This window comes from Phocoena phocoena, chromosome 14, assembly GCF_963924675.1.
Source record: "Phocoena phocoena chromosome 14, mPhoPho1.1, whole genome shotgun sequence".
NCBI lineage: Eukaryota > Metazoa > Chordata > Mammalia > Artiodactyla > Phocoenidae > Phocoena > Phocoena phocoena.
The window spans coordinates 50,133,366-50,155,987 of NC_089232.1; the positions used below are offsets into that span (position 1 = coordinate 50,133,366).

The 22,622-nt window shown below is 38.4% G+C and overlaps 1 protein-coding gene across 1 annotated transcript in view; it reads right to left on the reverse strand.

The window, feature by feature from the left end:
• GTF2A1L (general transcription factor IIA subunit 1 like) overlaps window positions 1-22,622 on the reverse strand; it is a 58,014-nt gene that overhangs the window by 18,060 nt on the left and 17,332 nt on the right. Inside the window, exons 3-5 of the mRNA XM_065890781.1 lie at window positions 17,123-17,178; window positions 8,006-8,090; window positions 6,372-6,961 (exon numbers count right to left, since the gene is read on the reverse strand). Coding sequence (XP_065746853.1) covers window positions 6,372-6,961; window positions 8,006-8,090; window positions 17,123-17,178 — 731 coding nt within the window. The remainder of the gene's footprint in view (window positions 1-6,371; window positions 6,962-8,005; window positions 8,091-17,122; window positions 17,179-22,622) is intronic.

Here is a 22,622-nt window from a genome sequence, read left to right on the forward strand (position 1 = left end):
AAAATTTGCATTAAAAAGAATAGAACATTTTCCCCACACTTTTTGACAAATGTCTTGGAAAAGATAATGACTGGAAATTAAATTGGAAATCATTAAATCAATTTAATTTAAATCATTAAATTGGAAAATTTAATAATTCAATTAAATTCTAATGCATTTGAGTGTCACGGCAGCCGACAAAACTTCTTTTAGAATTATTGGCTGGGTCTCAGCACTAAGGTATGCCATGTGCTGAAAAAGACATTGAAATGCTCTCTCCACTGAAGCAGCAAAACCACGTGTTGCCAAGCATCTCAGGGGCTCCATCAGTACAGAGAGTACCAAACTCTGTTAATCTATAAAAACTTCATTATTACAAAGATGTCAGTTTCCAGTTTCAAAAAAAGGTCTCACAACACAGGAATTTTTTACTGTGCCAATGTGCAAATATGATTAAAATCAGATGTCGGCTGCCCTGAGAAGTACTGGTATTTTTATCCCGCTGAATGTTAAAGAAAAGTCACTGCTGATTCTTCTATGAGTTCTGGCTGAACGTGAAGAAATGTCAACAGTTCTAGTGCAGATGACGTCATCTGACAGAAGCACTGCTTTAGTTTTATTTCTCTGCTCTAAACAAACCAGCTCAATGATTTCCAAGATTCTCAGCTTCACCCAAGGTCTTTTCAATTGCATACAGCTTCTGTGGCTGGGCAGTACAATGAGCAAATGCATAGGACGCTTCAAGATAAAGCTTTATTTGCCAAATACAGCTTCCAACCTTTTCAACTTAAACTTTCCCCTAATGAAAGGACAATATTTTTCTAATGGTTGGTAAGGACTGATACAACTTCATATGCATATGTGGGAATAAAGATAAAACAGGAGAAGCCTAAGCTATAACATATTTTCTCTTCACATTTTCAAACTAAACTATGTGAAATTCAGTTGCCTATAATCATAATGGAAGGGTACACCTTTAATTCTTAACAGAAACTTAATCCAGCTATCTCCCACAACATAATGGCAATAATGATTATATATTACCTAACCATGTACAGTAGCATCCCATGCCACTCTACTCTTATTTGGGATGAAATATACCTCAACATATTCTGACAAATACAAAAAAAAAAGTATCTTGTTAAATTGGCTTTTTTCCTCTAAAGAAATAAAAATGTCATGTATCTTGTTAAATTGGTTTTTTTCCTCTAAAGAAATAAAACTGTCACATACCTGGTTTAAAAATCTGATTTAGAGATATTCATTTAGAAGTAGCATACAGTGACTCAAAAAAATATGTGCTCAATTAACGGAATCATGAATTCAAATAACTATTGGTATGATATTTTATCTTTTAGAAGAGTATCAGAATGGATTGGAAAATAAAAGCTCTTAAAGTTATATATTCTCTAATCCCCTCACTCCATCCATTTTTCATTCATAAATTGATATTTAGCTAGATCAGTCGTTCTTAATCTTAACTATGTATTACAATCACCTCAGAAAACTCCAACAATAGTAAGTGGACCCCACTCCTGACCAATTAGATCCATATCCCTTGGGGCAGACTTGAACATTTTTTTAATGCCCCAATAATTCTAATATTTAGCCAGAGTTGAGAACTATTGAGCCAAGTAAACTAGTCATAGATCCTCTTCTTTTAAAGAGAATATATATATGAATATATGTGTGTGTGTGTGTATGTGTGTGTGTATTCTTAGGTGTTGGGTACACAAAGATTAATAAAATGTACCTCTCAATGCACACAGGACATTTTAATGCCTCTCTTAACTACATTATGACAGATACATACATAAGGTGCTATGATAACACAGAAGAGATACATCCAACCTAATAATGAAAGGGGAGAGGGCAGATAGAAAGGTATTAAGTAAGATTTCTGGAGGAAGTAATAAATGGGTAAGTAGGAATTAACTTTGTTGTTTCCTGCCTCTCTTTGCTTTTGTTATCCCCTCTGCTTTGTGCCTGGTTTTTCTGCCGCCATCCTTTCTTGCGGTTAACACAGATCATTGCTCACAGTTTGTTGTTACCAATAAAGTAGTAGGCATGAAATAAAGAGCAAATAAGAAACTCTGGCCAAAAAAGAACATGGAGGTCCTCATATGCCACATTAAGAATACTGACCTAAAAAAAAAACAGACTGCCAGATATTTCTCAGGCAAAGATAGGTTTATTCAGGATCAGCAGAAATGTGGGGTGTGCAACCATGGCGAGCCACATGCAAGTCCCCTCGAAGGAAGAAAGCTTATATAGAGAAGAAGAGGAAGTTGGGAGGGCTACAGTAAACAGAGTCCACAGCTCTTCATTGGTTAAGTTGTTGTCAGGATAGAAGCAGAGTCTTCTAGTTGGGCTCTGCTATTGTCACAGGGCGTGAGAGTGCCCTCCTCAGGTCTCCCAACTCTATTTAATTGAGATTTCTGTTTATTAATTTTTTTTCAAGGAGCTTAAATTTTATCCTGTAGCTGGTAGGCGGTCAGCGACATGTCAAGCAGGCTGCATGCTGAGTAAATCTATGGTAGCCACGAGGAGCAGAGGTCATAGCTAATACTGAGCTCTTACCATCTGCTAGCCAGTATACTGCTGGGCACTCCACACTGATTATCTCACATAATCCTCCCACCACCACAATTCTATGGTAGCTACTATTATCTTTATTTTACAAACGAGGAACTAGTAGCTTGCCCAAGTCATGCAGTTATTAAGGGATCGAGAAGGAATTCAAAACATTTCTGATCCCCGAAGCCTTTAACCTCTAGGATGGATGGATTGGAAGGAGTGGAGTAAGAACCAGCAGAGACTACAGGCTAATAAATTAGTTAGAAACTATATTGTCCCGATTGAGAGACAATTAGGGCAATGGCAGTAGGGATGGAGAAGAGGAAAAAGATTCCAGAAATATTTGGTTTTAAAAGTTGTCAAAAGTTATATGATTCAGCCTTTAAAAGGAATGAAATTCCCATATATGCTACATGAATGACCCTTGAAAATGTGCTAAACAGACTAAGCCAGTCACAAAAGTACAAATATTGTATGATACCACTGACGAGGCACCTAGTAGTAGTCAAATTTATAGAAACAAAAAGTAGAAGTTACCAGGAGCTGAATGGAGGGGATAATGGGGAGTTATTGTTTAATGGGTACAGAATTTCAGTTTGGGATGATTAGAAAGTTCTAGAGATGGATAGTAGTGATGGTTGCACAATAATGTGAACATGCTTAATGCCATTGAACTGTACACCTAAAAATGGTTAAAATGGTAAATTTTATGTTATACCGAGGTCCCTTGAACAACATGGGTTTGAAATGCGCAGGTCCATTTATACGTGGATTGTTTTCAATAAATACATACTACAAGGTCTGTGACTGGTTGAATCCGTGGATGCGGAGTCACGGATACAGAGGGTTAACTATAAAGTCAGACGCAGATTTCTGACTGCGTGGAGCTCAGTGTCCCTAACCCTTGCACTGCTCAAGGGTCCACTGTATATACTTTACAAATTTTTTTTTCAATTTTTAAAATAATTTTTAAAGGACTTCCCTGGCAGTCCAGTGGTTAAGACTCTGCACTCCAGTGTAGGGGGCACAGGTTCGATCCCTGGTTGGGGAACTGGGATCCCACATGCCACGTGGCGTGGCCTAAAATAAATAAATAAAAATAATTCTCGGGCTTCCCTAGTGGCGCAGTGGTTGAGAGTCCGCCTGCCGATGCAGGGGACACAGGTTCGTGCCCCGGTCCGGGAAGGTCCCACATGCCGCGGAGCACCTGGGCCCGTGAGCCATGGCCTCTGAGCCTGCGCGCCTGGAGCCTGTGCTCCACAACGGGAGAGGCCACGACAGTGAGAGGCCCGCGTACCGCAAAAAAACTAATAATAATTAAAATAATAATAATAATTCTCAAAAGCACATGACATAAGGAGGATGAGGGGGAAAGGGGGCCAAAAAGTCATTGTAGTCCTTAGCTTGGGAGACCAGGTGGGCAGTGGTACTATGCAGTATCTCTGATGAGGAAACAACAACTTATTATAACATTCAGGGAGAGCTGTCTAGAAAGGAAACAGACATGAGAATGAAGCTCAAGGGAATAACTGGGCTGAAAATGCAGTCATCAACAAGCAGGTCATAGTTAAAAACCACGATAATGCATGAGATTGCCCAGGGAAACCATAAAGTAAGAAGAGAAATGGGCTGAGGATAGAACCTTAGGAAACAGCAAGGTCAGATAAAGAGGAGCTCACAAAGGAGATAAGAGGAAGCAGTCAGAAAGGTAAATAATTAAAAGAGAAGGTAGCAGAAATGATAATATTTGGGAGAGAGGGCAATGAAGATGGCGGGGAGAGCCAGCAAGAAATAAAAAGGAGCTGGAGAAGGTACACCACCATACCCATTTCTCTCCTTCTGCTCCTACTTTTTGCAGTTCCAATGAAGACCTGAGTTTCTAATTTTCTATAGCATTATAAGATTAGCAAACAAAATTCCTACACTGAGGAAAAACTTAACATAGTAATATGCACTTTAAAACAGGAACACGTCAAAAATTGTCAGGAATATATTTTATGAAACAGTAATAATGCTAAACCTGCATAAAAACTTAAGATCTCTGGCAGTCTATACAGGAAAAGTGAATAAGTAGGGCTAATTGTAACTTGCTTTAAGCAATAAGAATTTCTGAAAAGCTACTTATAGAGAGCTATTTATAAAATTTTCTGAAAATTAAATCAGCATAAACTTTACCAGATTACTATTTTAAGTTAACCTACAGTAAGTTTTTTAAAATGTTATAAATTAAATTCTTTTGACTGTTTGGATGTTTGTGTTTTAAACATAGATTTTAAAACCAAGCAACAAGTTATATGAAAAGTTATCTAATATATCACATGCCCATAAAGCATAATAGCACTAATCTAAAGCTTATTATGGTGACAGAGCTATTAAAATCTCTATATACATCTCTGATAATTCTAAACATTATGAGCTTGGTTTTATGCCCAGTTTACAGACTTATGACTGAATTTCAGAGAGCAACATTACCTAGCTTGCTTGTAAGTGGTAAATCTAGAATTTGAACCTATTGTGGCTTTAAAGCTTAAACTCTTAACCACTAGCCCCTAAACAATCCTTAATCTCCCTTAACTAATCTACTTCCCCATATCAGAACAAAGTACAATGTGACATCTAATACGTAAGTAGAATAAGTCCTTGAATCATCACACCAGAAATCTTCGAAGTTCATACAGAGTGCAGGAGAAAAATGCCTCTAAAAGTTATATTCCAAGTGATAAAAACAAACGCTTATTTTACAGTTATTTTCCCTCAAAACCAAATGTTTCATAATTATGAGTTTATCCTCCATTTCTTGATTTTATATATTATGTGAAAAATATAATGAACACTCAATAAACATTTTAAACTTAATACATTATACCAAACTAAACCAAAAACAGACTTGCTAAAAGATTTTGAACAGGCTTCATCAAACATCTGAAATATTCTAAAACAAGTCAAATGGTTTCTGATAGACATATTCTTTGTTCATTATCCTTCACTGTACCCTGTACCTTCCCCTTCTATCTAGAAAAATGTTAAGGTGACACTTAACTACTACATTGCTACAGATTTGTACAGCGGTTCTAAAGGACCACTAAACCATTAGCTAGAGACACAAACCTTTATTTGTCATATGTCACTAAATTGTATAAATGGAGTTAGCTGTAAGACATAATTTTACATTTGTAAAAAGATAATGCAAGATTTTTAAATTTTACCATGTGAAATTCTCCATGAATCTTTCTGCCATCACTACGAATTCCTTGGAAATTAATAATGTAAACCTATTTTTAATATGGAAGGCTAATTAGGAGCTATTTTTTAGTGGTTTGAATTCCAAAAGAAATTAAGTTAACTAGTATTTTAGCAAACGGAGAAACAAAGTATTTACTAGCAAGATAATTCCTCATGTAGAGAAAACTTTCATATGGGAGTTTAAGAAAATTAGGTAGAGCAAGAAAAAAAATACTTTGAACCTCTTTTGTATATTAAGTATGACAATGAATTACCTCAAAACACTCATTTAATTACTAGAATGCATTTCTGAATCTTAAATTTTATCTGCAGACACAATGTAAGGGAGAGGTAAATGGATTACCTTAAAACAAATGCATTTTCTTTAAAGAAATATTCTAATTCATTAATTGAAACTAAAAGTTTAGAAATACTGAGCATTTAGTTATACTAAAAATAATAAAGGAAGAATCTTCTAAAGGGAAAAACAAAACATGCTTTTGAGTAACCTTACAGTTTAAAAAAAAACACTCGACATCTAATCACTGGCTACTGTTTATCTCCTAATTCCATTAAATTGAACATAGAACTACCTTCTTTGAGAGAGGTAGGCCGCTGGGCTCCTCTGTATTTCTTGGCTGCTTTACAGAATCACATCCACACATCCTATTTTTAAGAACACGAAGCTGAACATCAGGCGTGTGCTGGTGCTGAGCCCCCTGAGGGCCTGTGGACAGGGGCCCACCATGCAGATTTTGAGTCATGCTAGCTGAAACACTGAGCACTGGCTCCACATTAGAATCCATCTGAGAGAGCTGTGGAGGAAATACAACACCTGAAAGGCTGATATACTGAGAGTTTTCCGGCTGACTCAGTAAAGCTTCAGACATGATTTTATGCTGATTTCCAGGATGTAAAAGAGTATCACCAGTAGCATTTTCTAAACGTTTCCTATCCACTGTCCCAGAACGAAGAACTACAGGTTGTTGGAGCACAGTTTCCATTCTCTGTGATTTTTCAGTAGTTGCTTGAAGACACCATGGGTTTAATTGTGGAATACTGGTCTGTATTATTGAAGGCTGCCCAAGCTGCTGAAATACTTGCTGAAATGGATGCTGAAGAATACTTGCTCTTCCAGAAGTCTGTGTCACCATAATTGGTACATTAACTTTATAAAGGTAACCTTAAAAAGAAGAAAACAAAACTGTAAGTATAACAGAATCCTAATTTCCTTTAAATTTCCTAAAAAAAAAAATCTCATGCACAGGAGGCTAGGAGGAAATATGTCAATATGTTAATAGTGGTTACCTCTAGGAGTTTTCCTTTTATTTTTCAGATTTTTTGTGTTTTCTATAATAAATATATATTACTCTTATTTTTTAAAATTAAATATATCTTGCTTTAACTCTAGCCATTTCCCACTATTGCTTATATGGCACATTTTGAGACACATACAGGCTACCAATATTTATTCCATGAACCTCTCCCATTGTTTAATAAATTACAGTGTTAACGACCCAAATTGGGATTTTAAGAAACCTAACCATGGAGAATGTATTTCCTATAGTTAAGATGTAAGATACCATATAACAACTATAAGACAAGGATATCCAAAAAGGGTTTAATAATTTCCAAAGTTATCAAATTTCCCCCCTCTTTCCTTTAAAATAATACTAATCAGAAGAAAGAAGAAATTTATTTTTTGAGCATTGAGTCAGGTGCTTGCTTAAACTCTGTAACAACCCAAAAAATAGATATGATTCTCTTTCAAATCAAGAAACAGTTCTTTGAAAAGCAGAGGTTAATCTCCAAATTTTTCAAATATTCTTATACAATCTCCAATAAGAAAGGAGGCAAAGGTTGATAAATCTAATCTTTAGCTTTTCTTGATTAAAGCTAGCCAGGACACATGTGTGTCAAAATTCAGGTAACTGACTTGAATTAGAGAAAACCTATATAAAGCATCTTACACAATGTTGGGATGAGAACTGGAAGTGAAATATAGGACAAGCTTAGTACCTGCCTTAGTAGACAGGCTTAGTGTATTTCGTGGTAGACTGCTTCCATAACAATAAAAACTACCATTTATTATTTTTAAATAAGTTTTATTAAAAGTTCCTATAACTTCAATAACTTGTGGTATACAGTTTATTTAAAATCATGAAAGTTAAGACCCAGAAGTTAGTACCAAAGCTAAAAACAAAATATTTTTAAACTATACTCTTACCAGATGCCATCTGTAATGTCACACCTGCTGGTACATGAACAGGATAACCAGGAAAAGTAAAGTTTGCACTGGAGTTTGAGGTGCCCTAGATATGAAAATTTCATATTAGAAAGTTAGAAAAAGGTTTTACTTGAAGCTTTTTTTCCTGATCTTACGGAGGATAAAAAAAATCTGATTAAGGTCAACAGGACAATAGTAGCACTTAACATTAGGGCTGAGTTCTCTGAATAAAACAACTTTTTAATATTTGATTTAGATCATCTCATTAAAAATAAAAGGAATTCTGGGCTTCCCTGGTGGCGCAGTGGTTGAGAGTCTGCCTGCCGATGCAGGGGACATGGGTTCATGCCCCGGTCCGGGAGGATCCCACATGTTGCGGAGCGGCTGGGGCCGTGAGCCATGGCCGCTGAGCCTGTGCGTCCAGAGCCTGTGCTCCGCAACGGGAGAGGCTGCGGCGGTGAGAGGCCCGTGTACCGCAAAAAAATAAAAAATAAATAAAATAAAATAAAAGGAATTCTGTTCTATGGCTATTAGCAATGAAGTCAGTAAGGCTTCATAAATAACATGAACACTGACTCATAAAACTTGCCCACAACACAGCTTTGCGTGGGCCACTGATACCCAGATATCAAATATAAGAACCACAGCTGTTTATAGGAGTCCTCTAGTCTGTAAGTTGATCACTAATGTTATTTTAAAACAGATAACACAACAGTGTATAATTTTTATTTTGGAATAATTAAACCGTAGGGTTTTACATTTTTAATACTAAATGAAAAGACAAAAAAAGTTTTTGCCTACTAGACCTGCAAAAATTTAAAAGACTGATTAATAATAGCCAATGTTGGTAAGGATGTGATAAAAATCAGTTCTCTCAGACCACTGCTTATGAGTGTATATGGTACAATCCTTTCAGAGGCCAATTTTGTAACATATACCAAAACTGAAAACATGTATAATCTTTGACCCAGAAATTCTACTTCTAGGAATTTATCCTGATTACCTGATTATCACACAAATACACCAAGACATATCTACAAGTGTAATCACTGGAATGCTATATTAGAAAAACACTAGCAAGAATTTAAATGTCCATAAACAAAAGACTGGTTAATTAAACTTGATACATCCACTAAGGCTAATCAGTAGTTAACTGGCACTGAAAACAGTCCATCTATATTACTAAGTTTAAAAAAAAAATTACGGAAACGGTACAGAGAATGATCCTGCTTTTACCCTGAAAATTAAGGTTAACTTTCTTTAATGAAAGAAGTCTAAATGGATATACATCATACAGTTAAAACAGTTATCTTTGGGTTATAATACTACAGGGCTCTATCACTTTTTACTTTATAAATTTGTTTGGTTTTACTCTTTAGAAGTATATTATTTCTTTAATGAGGAGAAAAGGTATTTCCAAGAATTTCAAAGGCAGAGATATTTCTTCACTGGTTTCATATCAAAACCAGCACCATTCTTCCCAAAAATCCTAGAAAGGGCTATGCTTTTTGTTTGTTCTTAATGAAGAAATAGAAATAAATGGCCTACTAAAATCCTGTACCCTAGAAAGGAAGCTCATGGGCTGAAAGAAAATGAAAAACTTATATATCACATTTTACCTTCAAAGAAAGGTAACAGAGAAAAAGTTCTATTTTGCCCCACCTGAAAAGTACTCAATTTTCTATATATAAGTTTTAATTTTATCTTCTGCCCCCAAATCCCGGGCTGGGGGGAGGAAATCTAACCTCTAGTATACAATGGTAAAAAAATAACCAAAATATTCCACTTAAATAAAAGGAAGAATTATGATGTGCCTCAACCCTAGGGGAAAAAAAAATCAGAAAAACATTCGTATCAAAATCATCTATTTAGGATCCACCAAGTATGTAACATTATACAGTGTATTAAAACTCCATACAATGTAAGTTAAGAAATTTCCTAACCTTGTAGGTACAGTCTTGCCAGATGCTAAAAACTATTCTGGAAGACAGGAAAAGTTGGTAAGAAAATATTAATTCTGGAACTCCTGAATTTTTGCAACACCTATGTTATAGGAGCTATTTCTATCTCCTCATCCCTTACCACATCTTTTCTCATTCAACAGGAGGATCACAAATTACATCTCTGCCCAGTCTTCTGTCACCATTCACTAAAACTGGGGCATCTCTGTTAAAATATATCTTAGATATTGGTTCAAGATGGCGGAATAGAAGGACGTGCTCTCAGTCCCCCTTGCAACAACACCAGAAACACAACTAACTGCTGAACAATCACCGACAGGAAGACACTGGAACTCACCAAAAAAGATACCCCACACCCAAAGACAAAGGAGAAGCCACAATGAGACGGCAGGAGGGGCGCAATCACAGTAAAATCAAATCCCATAACTGCTTGCTGGGTGATTCACAAACTGGAGAACACTTAGACCACAGAAGTCCACCCACTGGAGTGACGGTTCTGAGCCCCACATCAGGCTTCCCAATCTGGGGGTCCGGCAATGGGAGAATCACACTTGGAAGGCTAGCAGGAATTGATTGCAGGACTTTGACAGGACTGGGGGAAACAGAGACTCCACACTTGGAGGGCAAACACAAAGCAGTGTGCGTGTTGGGACCCAGGGGAAGGAGCAGTGACCCCATATGAGACTGAACCAGACCTACCTGTCAGTGTTGGAGGGTCTCCTGCAGAGACAGGTGGTGGCTGTGGCTCACCATGGGGACAAGGACACTGGTAGCAGACGTTCTGGGAAGTACTCCTTGGCGTGAGCCCTCCCAGAGTCCGCCATTCTCCCCACCAAAGAGCCCAGGAAGTCTCCAAAGTTGGGTTGCCTCAGGCCAAACAACCAAGAGGGAGGGAACACAACCCCACCCATCAGCAGAGAAGTGGATTAAAGTTTTACTGAGCTCTGCACACCAGAGCAACACCCAGCTCTACCCACCACCAGTCCCTCCCTTCAGGAAGCTTGCACAAGCCTCTTAGATAGCCTCATCCACCAGAGGGCAGACAGCAGAATCAAGAAGAACTATAATCCTGCAGCCTATGGAACAATAACCACATTCACAGAAAGACAGACAAGATAAAAAGGCAGAGGGATAGGTACCAGATGAAGGAACAAGATAAAACCCCAGAAAAACAACTAAATGAAGTGGAGACAGGCAACCTTCCAGAAAAAGAATTCAGAATAATGATAGTGAAGATGATCCAGGACCTCAGAAAAAGAATGGAGGCAAAGATCGAAAAGATGCAAGAAATGTTTAACAAAGATCTAGAAGAATTAAAGAGTAAACAAACAGAGATGAACAACACAATAACTGAAATGAAAAATACACTAAAAGGAATCAATAGCAGAAAAACTGAGGCAGAAGAACGGGTAAGTGACCTGGAAGACAGAATGGTGGAATTCACTGCCTCAGAACAGAATAAAGAAAAAAGAATGAAAAGAAATGAAGAGAGCCTAAGAGACAACATTAAACGCAACAACATTCGCATAACAGGGGTCCAAGAAGGAGAACAGAGAGAGAGAAAGGACCCGAGAAAATATCTGAAGAGACTACAGTCGAAAACTTCCCTAACATGGGAAAGGAAATAGCCACCCAAGTCCAGTAAGTGCAGAGAGTCCCATACAGGAGAAACGCAAGGAGAAACACACCGAGACACACAGTAATCAAATTGGCAAAAATTAAAGACAAAGAAAAATTACTGAAAGCAGCAAGGGAAAAACAACAAACAACATACAAGGGAACTCCCACAAGGTTAACATCTGATTTCTCAGTACAAACTCTACAACCCAGAAGGGAGTGGCATGATATACTTAAAGTGATGAAAGGGAAAACTTACAACCAAGATTACTCTACCTGGCAAGGATCTCATTCAGATTTGACGGAGAAATCAAAAGCTTTACAGACAAGCAAAAGCTAAGAGAATTCAGCACCACCAAACGAGCTCTAAAACAAATGCTAAAGGAACTTCTCTAAGTGGGAAACACAAGAGAAGAAAAGGACCTACAAAAACAAACCCAAAACAATTAAGAAAATAGTAATAGGAACATACATATCGGTAATTAAACATGAATGGATTAAATGCTCCACCCAAAAGACACAGCCTTGCTGAATGGATACAAAAATGAGACACATATATACGCTGTCTACAAGAGACCCACTTCAGACCTTAGGGACACATAACAGACTGAAAGTGAGGGGATGGAAAAATATTCCACGCAAATGGAAATAAAAAGAAAGCTGGAGTAGCTACACTCACAGCAGATAAAATAGACTTTAAAATAAAGAATGTTATAAGACACAAGGAAGGACACTACATAATGATCAAGGGATCAATCCAAGGAGAAGATATAACAATTATAAACATATATGTGTAAGGTCAGATCTTAACGAACGGCACCACAAAACAGAGGAAAGCTTCAAGTGAGCTTTATTAGGGAGCGCTTCCGGGTGAGGTTCACTGGTCCGAGAGAAAGGGGCCAGAGAAGTCGCACCCGGGCGAGGGTTGAGCAAGATTTTATAGGGGAAGAAGGGAAAGGGGTGTGGTGAATCTGGGAGGGCACAGGGTATTCCGTATTTGGTGGTCTTTTTGGGTATCCTGGGGGACCGTTAGTCCCGCCCCTCAAAAGGCAGGAAGGCTGGGCTGGGTTCAAAGTCCCCAGGTCAGTTCCTGGAACTGGGTGGTCCGGAATGTCTCCAGGGCAGTTTCTGGAACTGGGTGGTCCGGAGAATTTCGTTCTGATGCAACCTGTGAATCTGATTGTGTTCCCCTGCCTCCGGCCAGTTGGCCTTACAATATGCACCCAACATAGGAGCACCTCAATACATAAGGCCACTGCTAACAGCTCTAAAAGAGGAAATCGACAGTAACACAATAATAGTGGGGACTTTAACACCTCACTTACAACAATGGACAGATCATCCAAACAGAAAATTAATATGGAAACACAAGCTTTAAATGACACAATAGACCTGATAGATTTAATTGATATTTATAGGACATTCCATCCAAAAATGACAGATTACACTTTCCTCTCAAGTGCAGACGGAACATTCTCCAGGACAGATCACATCTTGGGTCACAAATCAAGCCTCAGTAAATTTAAGAAAACTGAAATCATACCAAGCATCTTTTCTGACCACAACGCTATGAGATGAGAAATCAATTACAGGGAAAAAAAACATAAAAACACAAACACATGGAGGCTAAACAATACATTACTAAATAAACAAGAGATCACTGAAGAAATCAAAGAGGAAATCAAAAAATAACTAGAGACAAATGATAATGAAAACACGACGATCCAAAACCTATGGGATGCAGAAAAAGCAGTTCTAAGAGGGAAGTTTATGCTATACAAGCCTACCTCAAAAAAAAGAAAACTCTCAAATAAACAATCTAACCTTACAACTAAAGGAACTAGAGAGAGAAGAACAAACAAAACCCAAAGTTAGCAGAAGGAAAGAAATCATCAAGATCAGAGCAGAAATAAATGAAATAGAAACAAAGAAAACAATAGCAAAGATCAATAAAACTAAAAGCTGGTTCTTTGAGAAGATAAACAAAATTGATAAACCACTGGCCAGACTCATCAGGAAAAAGAGGGAGGGTTTCCCTGGTGGCGCAACAGTTGAGAGTCCGCCTGCCAATGCAGGGGACACGGGTTCGTGCCTCGGTCTGGGAAGATCCCACATGCCACGGGGCGGCTGGGCCCGTGAGCCATGGCTGCTGAGCCTGCGCGTCCGGAGCCTGTGCTCCGCCATGGGAGAGGCCACAACAGTGAGAGGCCCGCATACTGCTAAAAAAAAAAAAAGGAAAAAGAGGGAGAGGACTCATATCACTAAAATTAGAAATGAACAAGGAGAAGATACAACAGACACCACAGAAATACAAAGCATCCTATGAGACGACAAGCAACTCTATGTCAATAAAATGAACAACCTGGAAAAAATGGACAAATTCTTAGAAAGGTATAACCTTCCAAGACTGAACCAGGTAGAAATAGAAAATATGAACAGACCAATTACAAGTAATGAAACTGTGATTAAAAATCTTCCAACAAACAAAAGTCCAGAACCAGATGGCTTCACAGATGAATTCTATCAAACATTCAGAGAAGAGCTAACATCCATTCTTCTCAAACTCTCCCAAAAAACTGCAGAGGAAGGAACACTCCCAAACTCATTCTATGAGGCTGCCATCACCCTGATACCAAAACCAGACAAAGATACTACAATAAAAGAAAACTATAGACCAATATCACTGATGAATATAGATGCAAAAATCCTCAACAAAATACTAGCACAGAATACAACAACATATTAAAAGGATCATACACAATGATCAAGTGGGATTTATACCAGGGATGCAAGGATTCTTCAATATATGCAAATCAATCAATGCAATACACCATATTAACAAAGAATAAAAACCATATGATCATCTCAATAGATGCAGAAAAGGCTTTTGACAAAATTCAACACCCATTTATGATAAAAACCCTCCAGAAAGTAGGCAGAGAGGGAACTTACCTGAACATAATAAAGGCCATATATGACAAACCCACAGCCAACATTGTTCTCAATGGTGAAAAAATGAAACCATTTCCTTTAAGATCAGGAACAAGACAAGGTTGTCCACTCTCACCATTATTATTCAACATAGTTTTAGAAGTTTTAGCCACAGCAATCAGGGAAGAAAAAGAAATAAAAGGAATCCAAATCAGAAAAGAAGAAGTAAAGCTGTCACTGTTTGCAGATGACATGATAGTAAACATAAAGAATCCTAAGGATGCTACCAGAAAACTACTAGAGTTAATCAATGAATTTGGTAAAGTAGCAGGATACAAAATTAATGCACAGAAATCTCTTGCATTCCTAGACACTAATGATGAAAAATCTGAAAGAGAAATAATGAAACACTCCAATTTACCACTGCAACAAAAAGAATCAAATACCTAGGAATAAACCTACCTAAGGAGACAAAAGACCTGTATGCAGAATACTTTAAGACAGTTATGAAAGAAATTTAAGATGAAGCAGATGGAGAGATATACCATGTTCTTGGATTGGAAGAATCAACATTGTGAAAATGACTATACTACCCAAAACAATCTACAGATCAATGAAATCCTTGTCAAATTACCAACGGCATTTTTTACAGAACTAGAATAAAAAATCTTAATATTTGTATGGACACATGAAAGACCCCAAATAGCCAAAGCAGTATTGAGGGAAAAAAACGGAGCTGGAGGAATCAGACTCCCTGACTTCACACTATACTACAAAGCTACAGTAATCCAGACAATATGGTACTGGCATAAAAACAGAAACAAAGATCAATGGAACAAGATAGAAAGCCCAGAGATAAACCCACACACCTATGGTCAACTAATCTATGACAAAGGAGGCAAGGATATACAATGGAGAAAAGACAGTCTATTCAATAAGTGGTGCTGGGAAAACTGGACAGCTACATGTAAAAGAATGAAATTAGAACACTCCCTAACACCATACACAAAAATAAACTCAAAATGGATTCGAGACCTAAAATGTAAGACCAGACAGTATAAAACTCTTAGAGTAGAACATAGGAAGAACACTCTTTAACAAAAATTAAAGCAAGATCCTTTATGATCCACCTCCTAGAGTAATGGAAATAAAAACAAACAAATGGGACCTAGTGAAACATCAAAGCTTTTGCAAAGCAAACTACAAGCAAGACAGAAAGACAACCCTCAGAATGGGAAAAAATATTTGCAAATGAATCAATGGACAAAGGATTAATCTCTAAAATATATAAACAGCTCATGCAGCTCAATATTAAAAAAACAAACAACCCAATCAAAAAATGGGCAGAAGTCCTAAATAGACATTTCTCCAAAGAGGACATACAGATGCCCACGAAGCACATGAAAAGCCGCTTAACGTCATTAATTATTAGAGAAATGCAAATCAAAACTACACCTCACACCAGTTAGAACTGGCATCATCAGAAAACCTACAAACGGGCTTCCCTGGTGGCGCGGTGGTTGAGAGTCCGCCTGCCAATGCAGGGGATGCGGGTTCATGCCCCGGTCCGGGAGAATCCCACGTGCCACGGAGCGGCTGGGTCCATGAGCCATGGCCACTGAGTATGCACGTCCGGAGCCTGTGCTCCACAATGGGAGAGGCCACAGCAGTGAGAGACCCACGTACTGCAAAAAAAAAAAAAGAAAGAAAACCTACCAACAACAAATGCTGGAGAGGGTGTGGAGAAAAGGGAACCCTCTTGCACTGTTGGTGGGAATGTAAACTGATACAGCCACTATGGAGAACAGTATGGAGGTTCCTTAAAAAACTAAAAATAGTATTACCATATGACCCAGCAAACCCACTACTGGGCATATGCCCAGAGAAAACCATAATTCAAAAAGACACATGCACCCCAATGTTCACTGCAGCACTATTTACAATAGCCAGGTCATGGAAGCAACCTAAATGCCCATCGACAGACGAGTGGATAAAGAAGATGTGGTACATATATACACTGGAATATTACTCAGCCATAAAAAGGAACGAAATTGGGTCATTTATAGAGACGTGGATGAATCTAGAGACTGTGAGACAGAGTGAAGTAAGTCAGAAAGAGAAAAAAAAATATCGTATATTAACGCATATATGTGTAACCTAGAAAAATGGTACAGATGAACTGGTCTTCAGGGCAGAAACTGACACACAGATGTAGAGAACAAATGTATGGACACCAAGGGGGAAAGCGGTGGGGGGTGTGGGGGGTGTGATGAATTGGGAGATTGGGATTGACATGTATACACTGATGTGCATAAAATGGATGACTAATAAGAACGTGCTGTATAAAAAAAATAAATAAAATAAAATTCAAAAAAAAGAAAAGAATAGATTTTTAAATGCACATAATATCACAAAGTTGGTAGGGACAGAAATGACGTAACACAATTAATGCCATACCATACTGAAAATGCTATTTAATACTATATACTCTCTGATTATATTTTGTCCTTATTCAGGCTTTGCATTGTACAATGACAAACTGTTTTAAAGCTGAAAAGAAAAATTAAAAGAAAAAAATATATATATATCTCTTAAATAAGATACATACCAGTTCTGCTGTGGTAAAAGTGGGAAGAGTTTTACCAGCAGGAATAAGTAACGATGCTGTATAGGAAACAAAACAAAAATTACACATTCGTTAGAGTTTACCAACTGACTAAAATTGCTAAGCATACCTTATTTTTAAAAAATGTTTTCCATCACTAACATATTCAAGCATGATGCATTCTAAACTTTCTGAGTCCACGTGAGGTAAAAGTATTTAATTACATCTTTTCCCAACAATTTTAGGTAAAGTATAGGTTAGTTGTAAGTCTTTAAGTAGAGGTTATAGATTATAGTATAGATTTCCAAAATGAAATCTCATTGTAATCAAGTATACTGTAATATAGAAATCCATAACAAAATACCTAAAAGGTTGTCTTTAGGAAGCCAGTGTACCACTAAACCTCCATTACAACTTTTTAGACGGGAGAAAAAGTAGTATTTGTTAAAGTGGCATGTTTCCAACCAACTATTCTTTGAGCAAAAAAATGTAACCCAACATAAACCATTCCAAATCGTATAAGTTCAAAAAAAATTTCAATTCATCAATTCAACCTGCAATAAACCTACAATTTCATATATCTTTCCTTTATTATCACCAATTTTCTATGCTAACTATCCCTTCATTTATCATACATCTAAAAGACTGACGTGAGAGAAACCAAGATGGTGGAGTAGAAGGATGTGCCCTCACTCCCTCTAGCGAGAACACCAGAATCACAACTAGCTGCTGGACAATCATCGACAAGAAGAGACTGGAACTCACCAAAAAAGACACCCCATATCCACAGACAAAGAAGAAGCCACCATGAGATGGTAGGAGGGGCGCAATCACAATAAAATCAAATCCCATAACTGCTGGGTGGGTGACTCACAGACTGCAGAACACCTATAGCACAGAAGTCCACCCACTGGAGTGAAGGTTCTGAGCCCCACGTCAGGCTTCCCAACCTGGGGGTCTGGCAATGAGAGGTGGAATTCCTAGAGAATCAGACTTTGAAGCCTAGTGGGAATTGATTGCAGGACTTCGACAGGACTGGGGGAAACAGAGACCCCACTCTTGCAGGGCACACACCAAGTAGGGTGCACATCAGGACCCAGAGGAAGGAGCAGTGACCCCAGGGAAGACTGAACCAGACCTACCTGCTAATGTTGGAGGGTCTGCTGCAGAGGAGGGGGGTGGCTGTGGCTCACCGTGGGGACAAGGACACTGGTAGCAGACGTTCTGGGAAGTACTCCTTGGTGAGGGCTCTCCAAGAGTCTGTCATTAGCCCCACCAAAGAGCCCAGGTAGGCTCCACTGTTGGGTTGCCTCAAGCCAAACAACCAACAGGGAGGGAACCCAGCCCCACTCATCAACAGTCAAGAAGATTAAACTTTTACTGAGCTTTGCCCACCAGAGAAACAGTCAGCTCTACCCCACAACTAGTCCCTCCCATCAAGAAACTTACACAAGCCTCTTAGATAGCCTCATCCATCAGAGGGCAGACAGCAGAAGCAAGAAGAACTACAACCCTGCAGCCTATGGAACAAAAACCACATTCAAAGAAAGACAGACAGGGCTTCCCTGGTGGCACAGTGGTTGAGAGTCTGCCCGCCGATGCAGGGGAAACAGGTTCGTATCCCGGTCCGGGAAGATCCCACGTGCCATGGAGCGGCTGGGCCCATGAGCCATGGCCGCTGAGCCTGCGCGTCTGGAGCCTGTGCTCCACAATGGGAGGAGCCACAACAGTGAGAGGCCCGCGTAGCGCAAAAAAAAAAAAAGACAGACAAGATGAAAAGGGAAAGGGCTATGTACCAGATGAAGGAACAAGATAAAACCCCAGAAAAACAACTAAATGAAGTGGAGACAGGCAACCATCCAGAAAAAGAATTCAGAATAACGATAGTGAAGATGATCTAGGACCTCAGAAAAAGAATGGAGGCAAAGATTGAGAAGATGCAAGAAATGTTTAACAAAGACCTAGAAGAATTAAAGAACAAACACACAGAGATGAACAATACAGTAACTAAAATGAAAGCTACACAAGAAGGAATCAACCACAGAATATCTGGGGCAGAAGAACAGATAAGTGACCTGGAAGACAGAACGGTGGAATTCACTGCCTTGGAACAGAATAAAGAAAAAAGAATGAAAAGAAATGAAGACAGCCTAAGAGGCAACATTAAACGCAACAACATTCGCATTATAGGGGTCCCAGAAGGAGAAGAGAGAGAGAAAGGACCTGAGAATATATCTGAAGTGATTACAGTCAAAAACTTCCCTAACATGGGAAAGGAAATAGCCACCCAAGTCCAGGAAGCGCAGCGGGTCTCATATAGGATAAACCCAAGGAGAAACATGCCGAGACACATAGTAATCAAATTGACAAAAATTAAAGACAAAGAAAAATTATTGAAAGCAGCAAGGGAAAAACAACAAATAACATACAAGGGCACTCCCATAAGGTTAACAGCTGATTTCTTAGTACAAACTCTACAATCCAGAAGGGAGTGGCATGATATACTTAAAGTGATGAAAGGGAGAACCTACAACCAAGATTACTCTACCCAGCAAGGATCTCATTCAGATTTGACGGAGATATCAAAAGTTGTACAGACAAGCAAAAGCTAAGAAAATTCAGCACCACCAAACCAGCTCTACAACAAATGCTAAAGGAACTTCTCTAAGTGGGAAACACAAGAGAACAAAAGGACCTGAACACAAGGACATGAATTCTATGAAACATTTAGAGAAGAGCTAACACCCATCCTTCTCAAACTCTTCCAAAAAATCTCAGAGGAAGGAACACTCCCAAACTCATTCTGTAATGCCACCATCACTCTGATACCAAAACCAGACAAGGACACTACAAAAAAAGAAAATTACAGACCAATATCACTGATGAATATACATGCAAAAATACTCAACAAAAAACTAGCCAACAGACTCCAACAACACATAAAAAGGATCATACACCATGATCAAGTGGGATTTACCCAGGGATGCAAGGATTCTTCAATATATGCTAATCAATCAATGTGATATTAACAAATTGAAGAAGAAAAACCATATGATCATCTCAATAGATGCAGAAAATGCTTCTAACAAAATTCAACACCCATTTATGATAAAAACCATCCAGAAAGTAGGCATAGAGGGAACTTACCTCAACATAATAAAGGCCATATATGACAAACCCACAGCAAACCTCATTCTCAATGGTGAAAAACTGAAAGCATTTCCTCTAAGATCAGGAACAACACAAGGATGTCCACTCTCACCACTATTATTCAACATAGTTTTGGAAGTCCTAGTCATGGCAATCAGAGAAGAAAAAGAAATAAAAGGAATACAAATTTGAAGAGAAGAAGTAAAACTGTCACTGTTTGCAGATGACATGATACTATACATAAAGAATCCTAAAAAGGCCACCAGAAAACTACTAGAGCTAATCAATGAATTTGATAAAGTAGCAGGACACAAAATTAATGCACAGAAATCCCTTGCATTCCTATACACTAATGATGAAAAATCTGAAAGAGAAATTAAGGGAACACTCCCATTTACCACTGCAACAAAAAGAATAAAATACCTAGCAATAAACCCTCCTAGGGACACAAAAGACCTGTATGCAGAAAACTATAAGACACTGATGAAAGAAAGTAAAGATGATACCAACAGATGGAGAGATATACCATGTTCTTGGATTGGAAAAGTCAATATTGTGAAAATGACTACACTACCCAAAGCAATATACAGATTCAATGCAATCTCTATCAAATTAGCAATGGCATTTTTTACAGAATTAGAACAAATAATCTTAAAATTTGTATGGAGACACAAAAGACCCCGAATAGCAAAAGCAGTCTTGAGGGGAAAAAAACGGAGCTGGAGGAATCAGACTCCCTGACTTCACACTATACTACAAAGCTACAGTAATCCAGACAATATGGTACTGGCATAAAAACAGAAACAAAGATCAATGGAACAAGATAGAAAGCCCAGAGATAAACCCACGCACCTATGGTCAACTAATCTATGACAAAGGAGACAAGGATATACAATGGAGAAAAGACAGTCTCTTCAATAAGTGGTGCTGGGAAAACTGGACAGCTACATGTAAAAGAATGAAATTAGAACACTCCCTAACACCATACACAAAAATAAACTCAAAATGGATTCGAGACCTAAATGTAAGACCGGACACTATAAAACTCTTAGAGGAAAACATAGGAAGAACACTCTTTGACATAAATCACAGCAAGATCTTTTTTGATCCACCTCTTAGAGCAATGGAAATAAAAACAAAAATAAACAAATGGGACCTAATGAAACTTAAAAGCTTTTGCACAGCAAAGGAAACCATAAACAAGATGAAAAGACAACCCTCAGAATGGGAGAAAATATTTGCAAACAAATCCACGGACAAAGGATTAATCTCCAAAATACACAAACAGCTCATGCAGCTCAATATTAAACAAACAACCCAATCCAACAATGGGCAGAAGACCTAAATAGACATTTCTCCAAAGAAGACACACAGATGGCCAAGAAGAACATGAAAAGCTGTTCAACATCCCTAATTATTAGAGAAATGCAAATCAAAACTACAATGAGGTATCCCCTCACACCAGTTAGAATGGACATCATCAGAAAACCTACAAATAACAAATGCTGGAGAGGGTGTGGAGAAAAGGGAACCCTCTTGCACTGTTGGTGGGAATGTAAATTGGTACAGCCACTATGGAGAACAGTATGGAGGTTCCTTAAAAAACTAAAAATAGAATTACCATATGATCCAGCAATCCCATGACTGGGCATATACCCAGAGAAAACCGTAATTCAAAAAGACACATGCACCCCAATGTTCACTGCAGCACTATTTACAATAGCCAAGTCATGGAAGCAACCTAAATGCCCATCGACAGATGCATGGATAAAGAAGATGTGGTACATATAACAATGGAATATTACTCAGCCCTAAGAAGGAACAAAATTGGGTCATTTGTAGTGACGGGGATGGATCTAGAGACTGTCATACAGACTGAAGTAAGTCAGAAAGAGAAAAACAAATATCGTATATGAACGCATGTATGTGGAACCTAGAAAAATGGTACAGATGAACTGGTATGCAGGGCAGAAGTTGAGACACAGATGTAGAGAACAAACATATGGACACCAAGGGGGGAAAGCCGTGGGGGGGTGGGGATGGTGGTGTGCTGAATTGGGTGATTGGGATTGACATGTATACACTGATGTTTATAAAACTGATGACTAATAAGAACCTGCTATATAACAAAATAAATAAAATAAAATTCAAAAATTAAAAAAAATAGGGCTTCCCTGGTGGCGCAGTGGTTGAGAATCCGCCTGCTGATGCAGGGGACACGGGTTCGTGCCCCAGTCCGGGAAGATCCCACATGCCGCAGAGGGGCTGGGCCTGTGAGCCATGGCCGCTGAGCCTGCGCGTCCGGAACCTGTGCTCCGCAATGGGAGAGGCCACAACAGTGAGAGGCCCACGT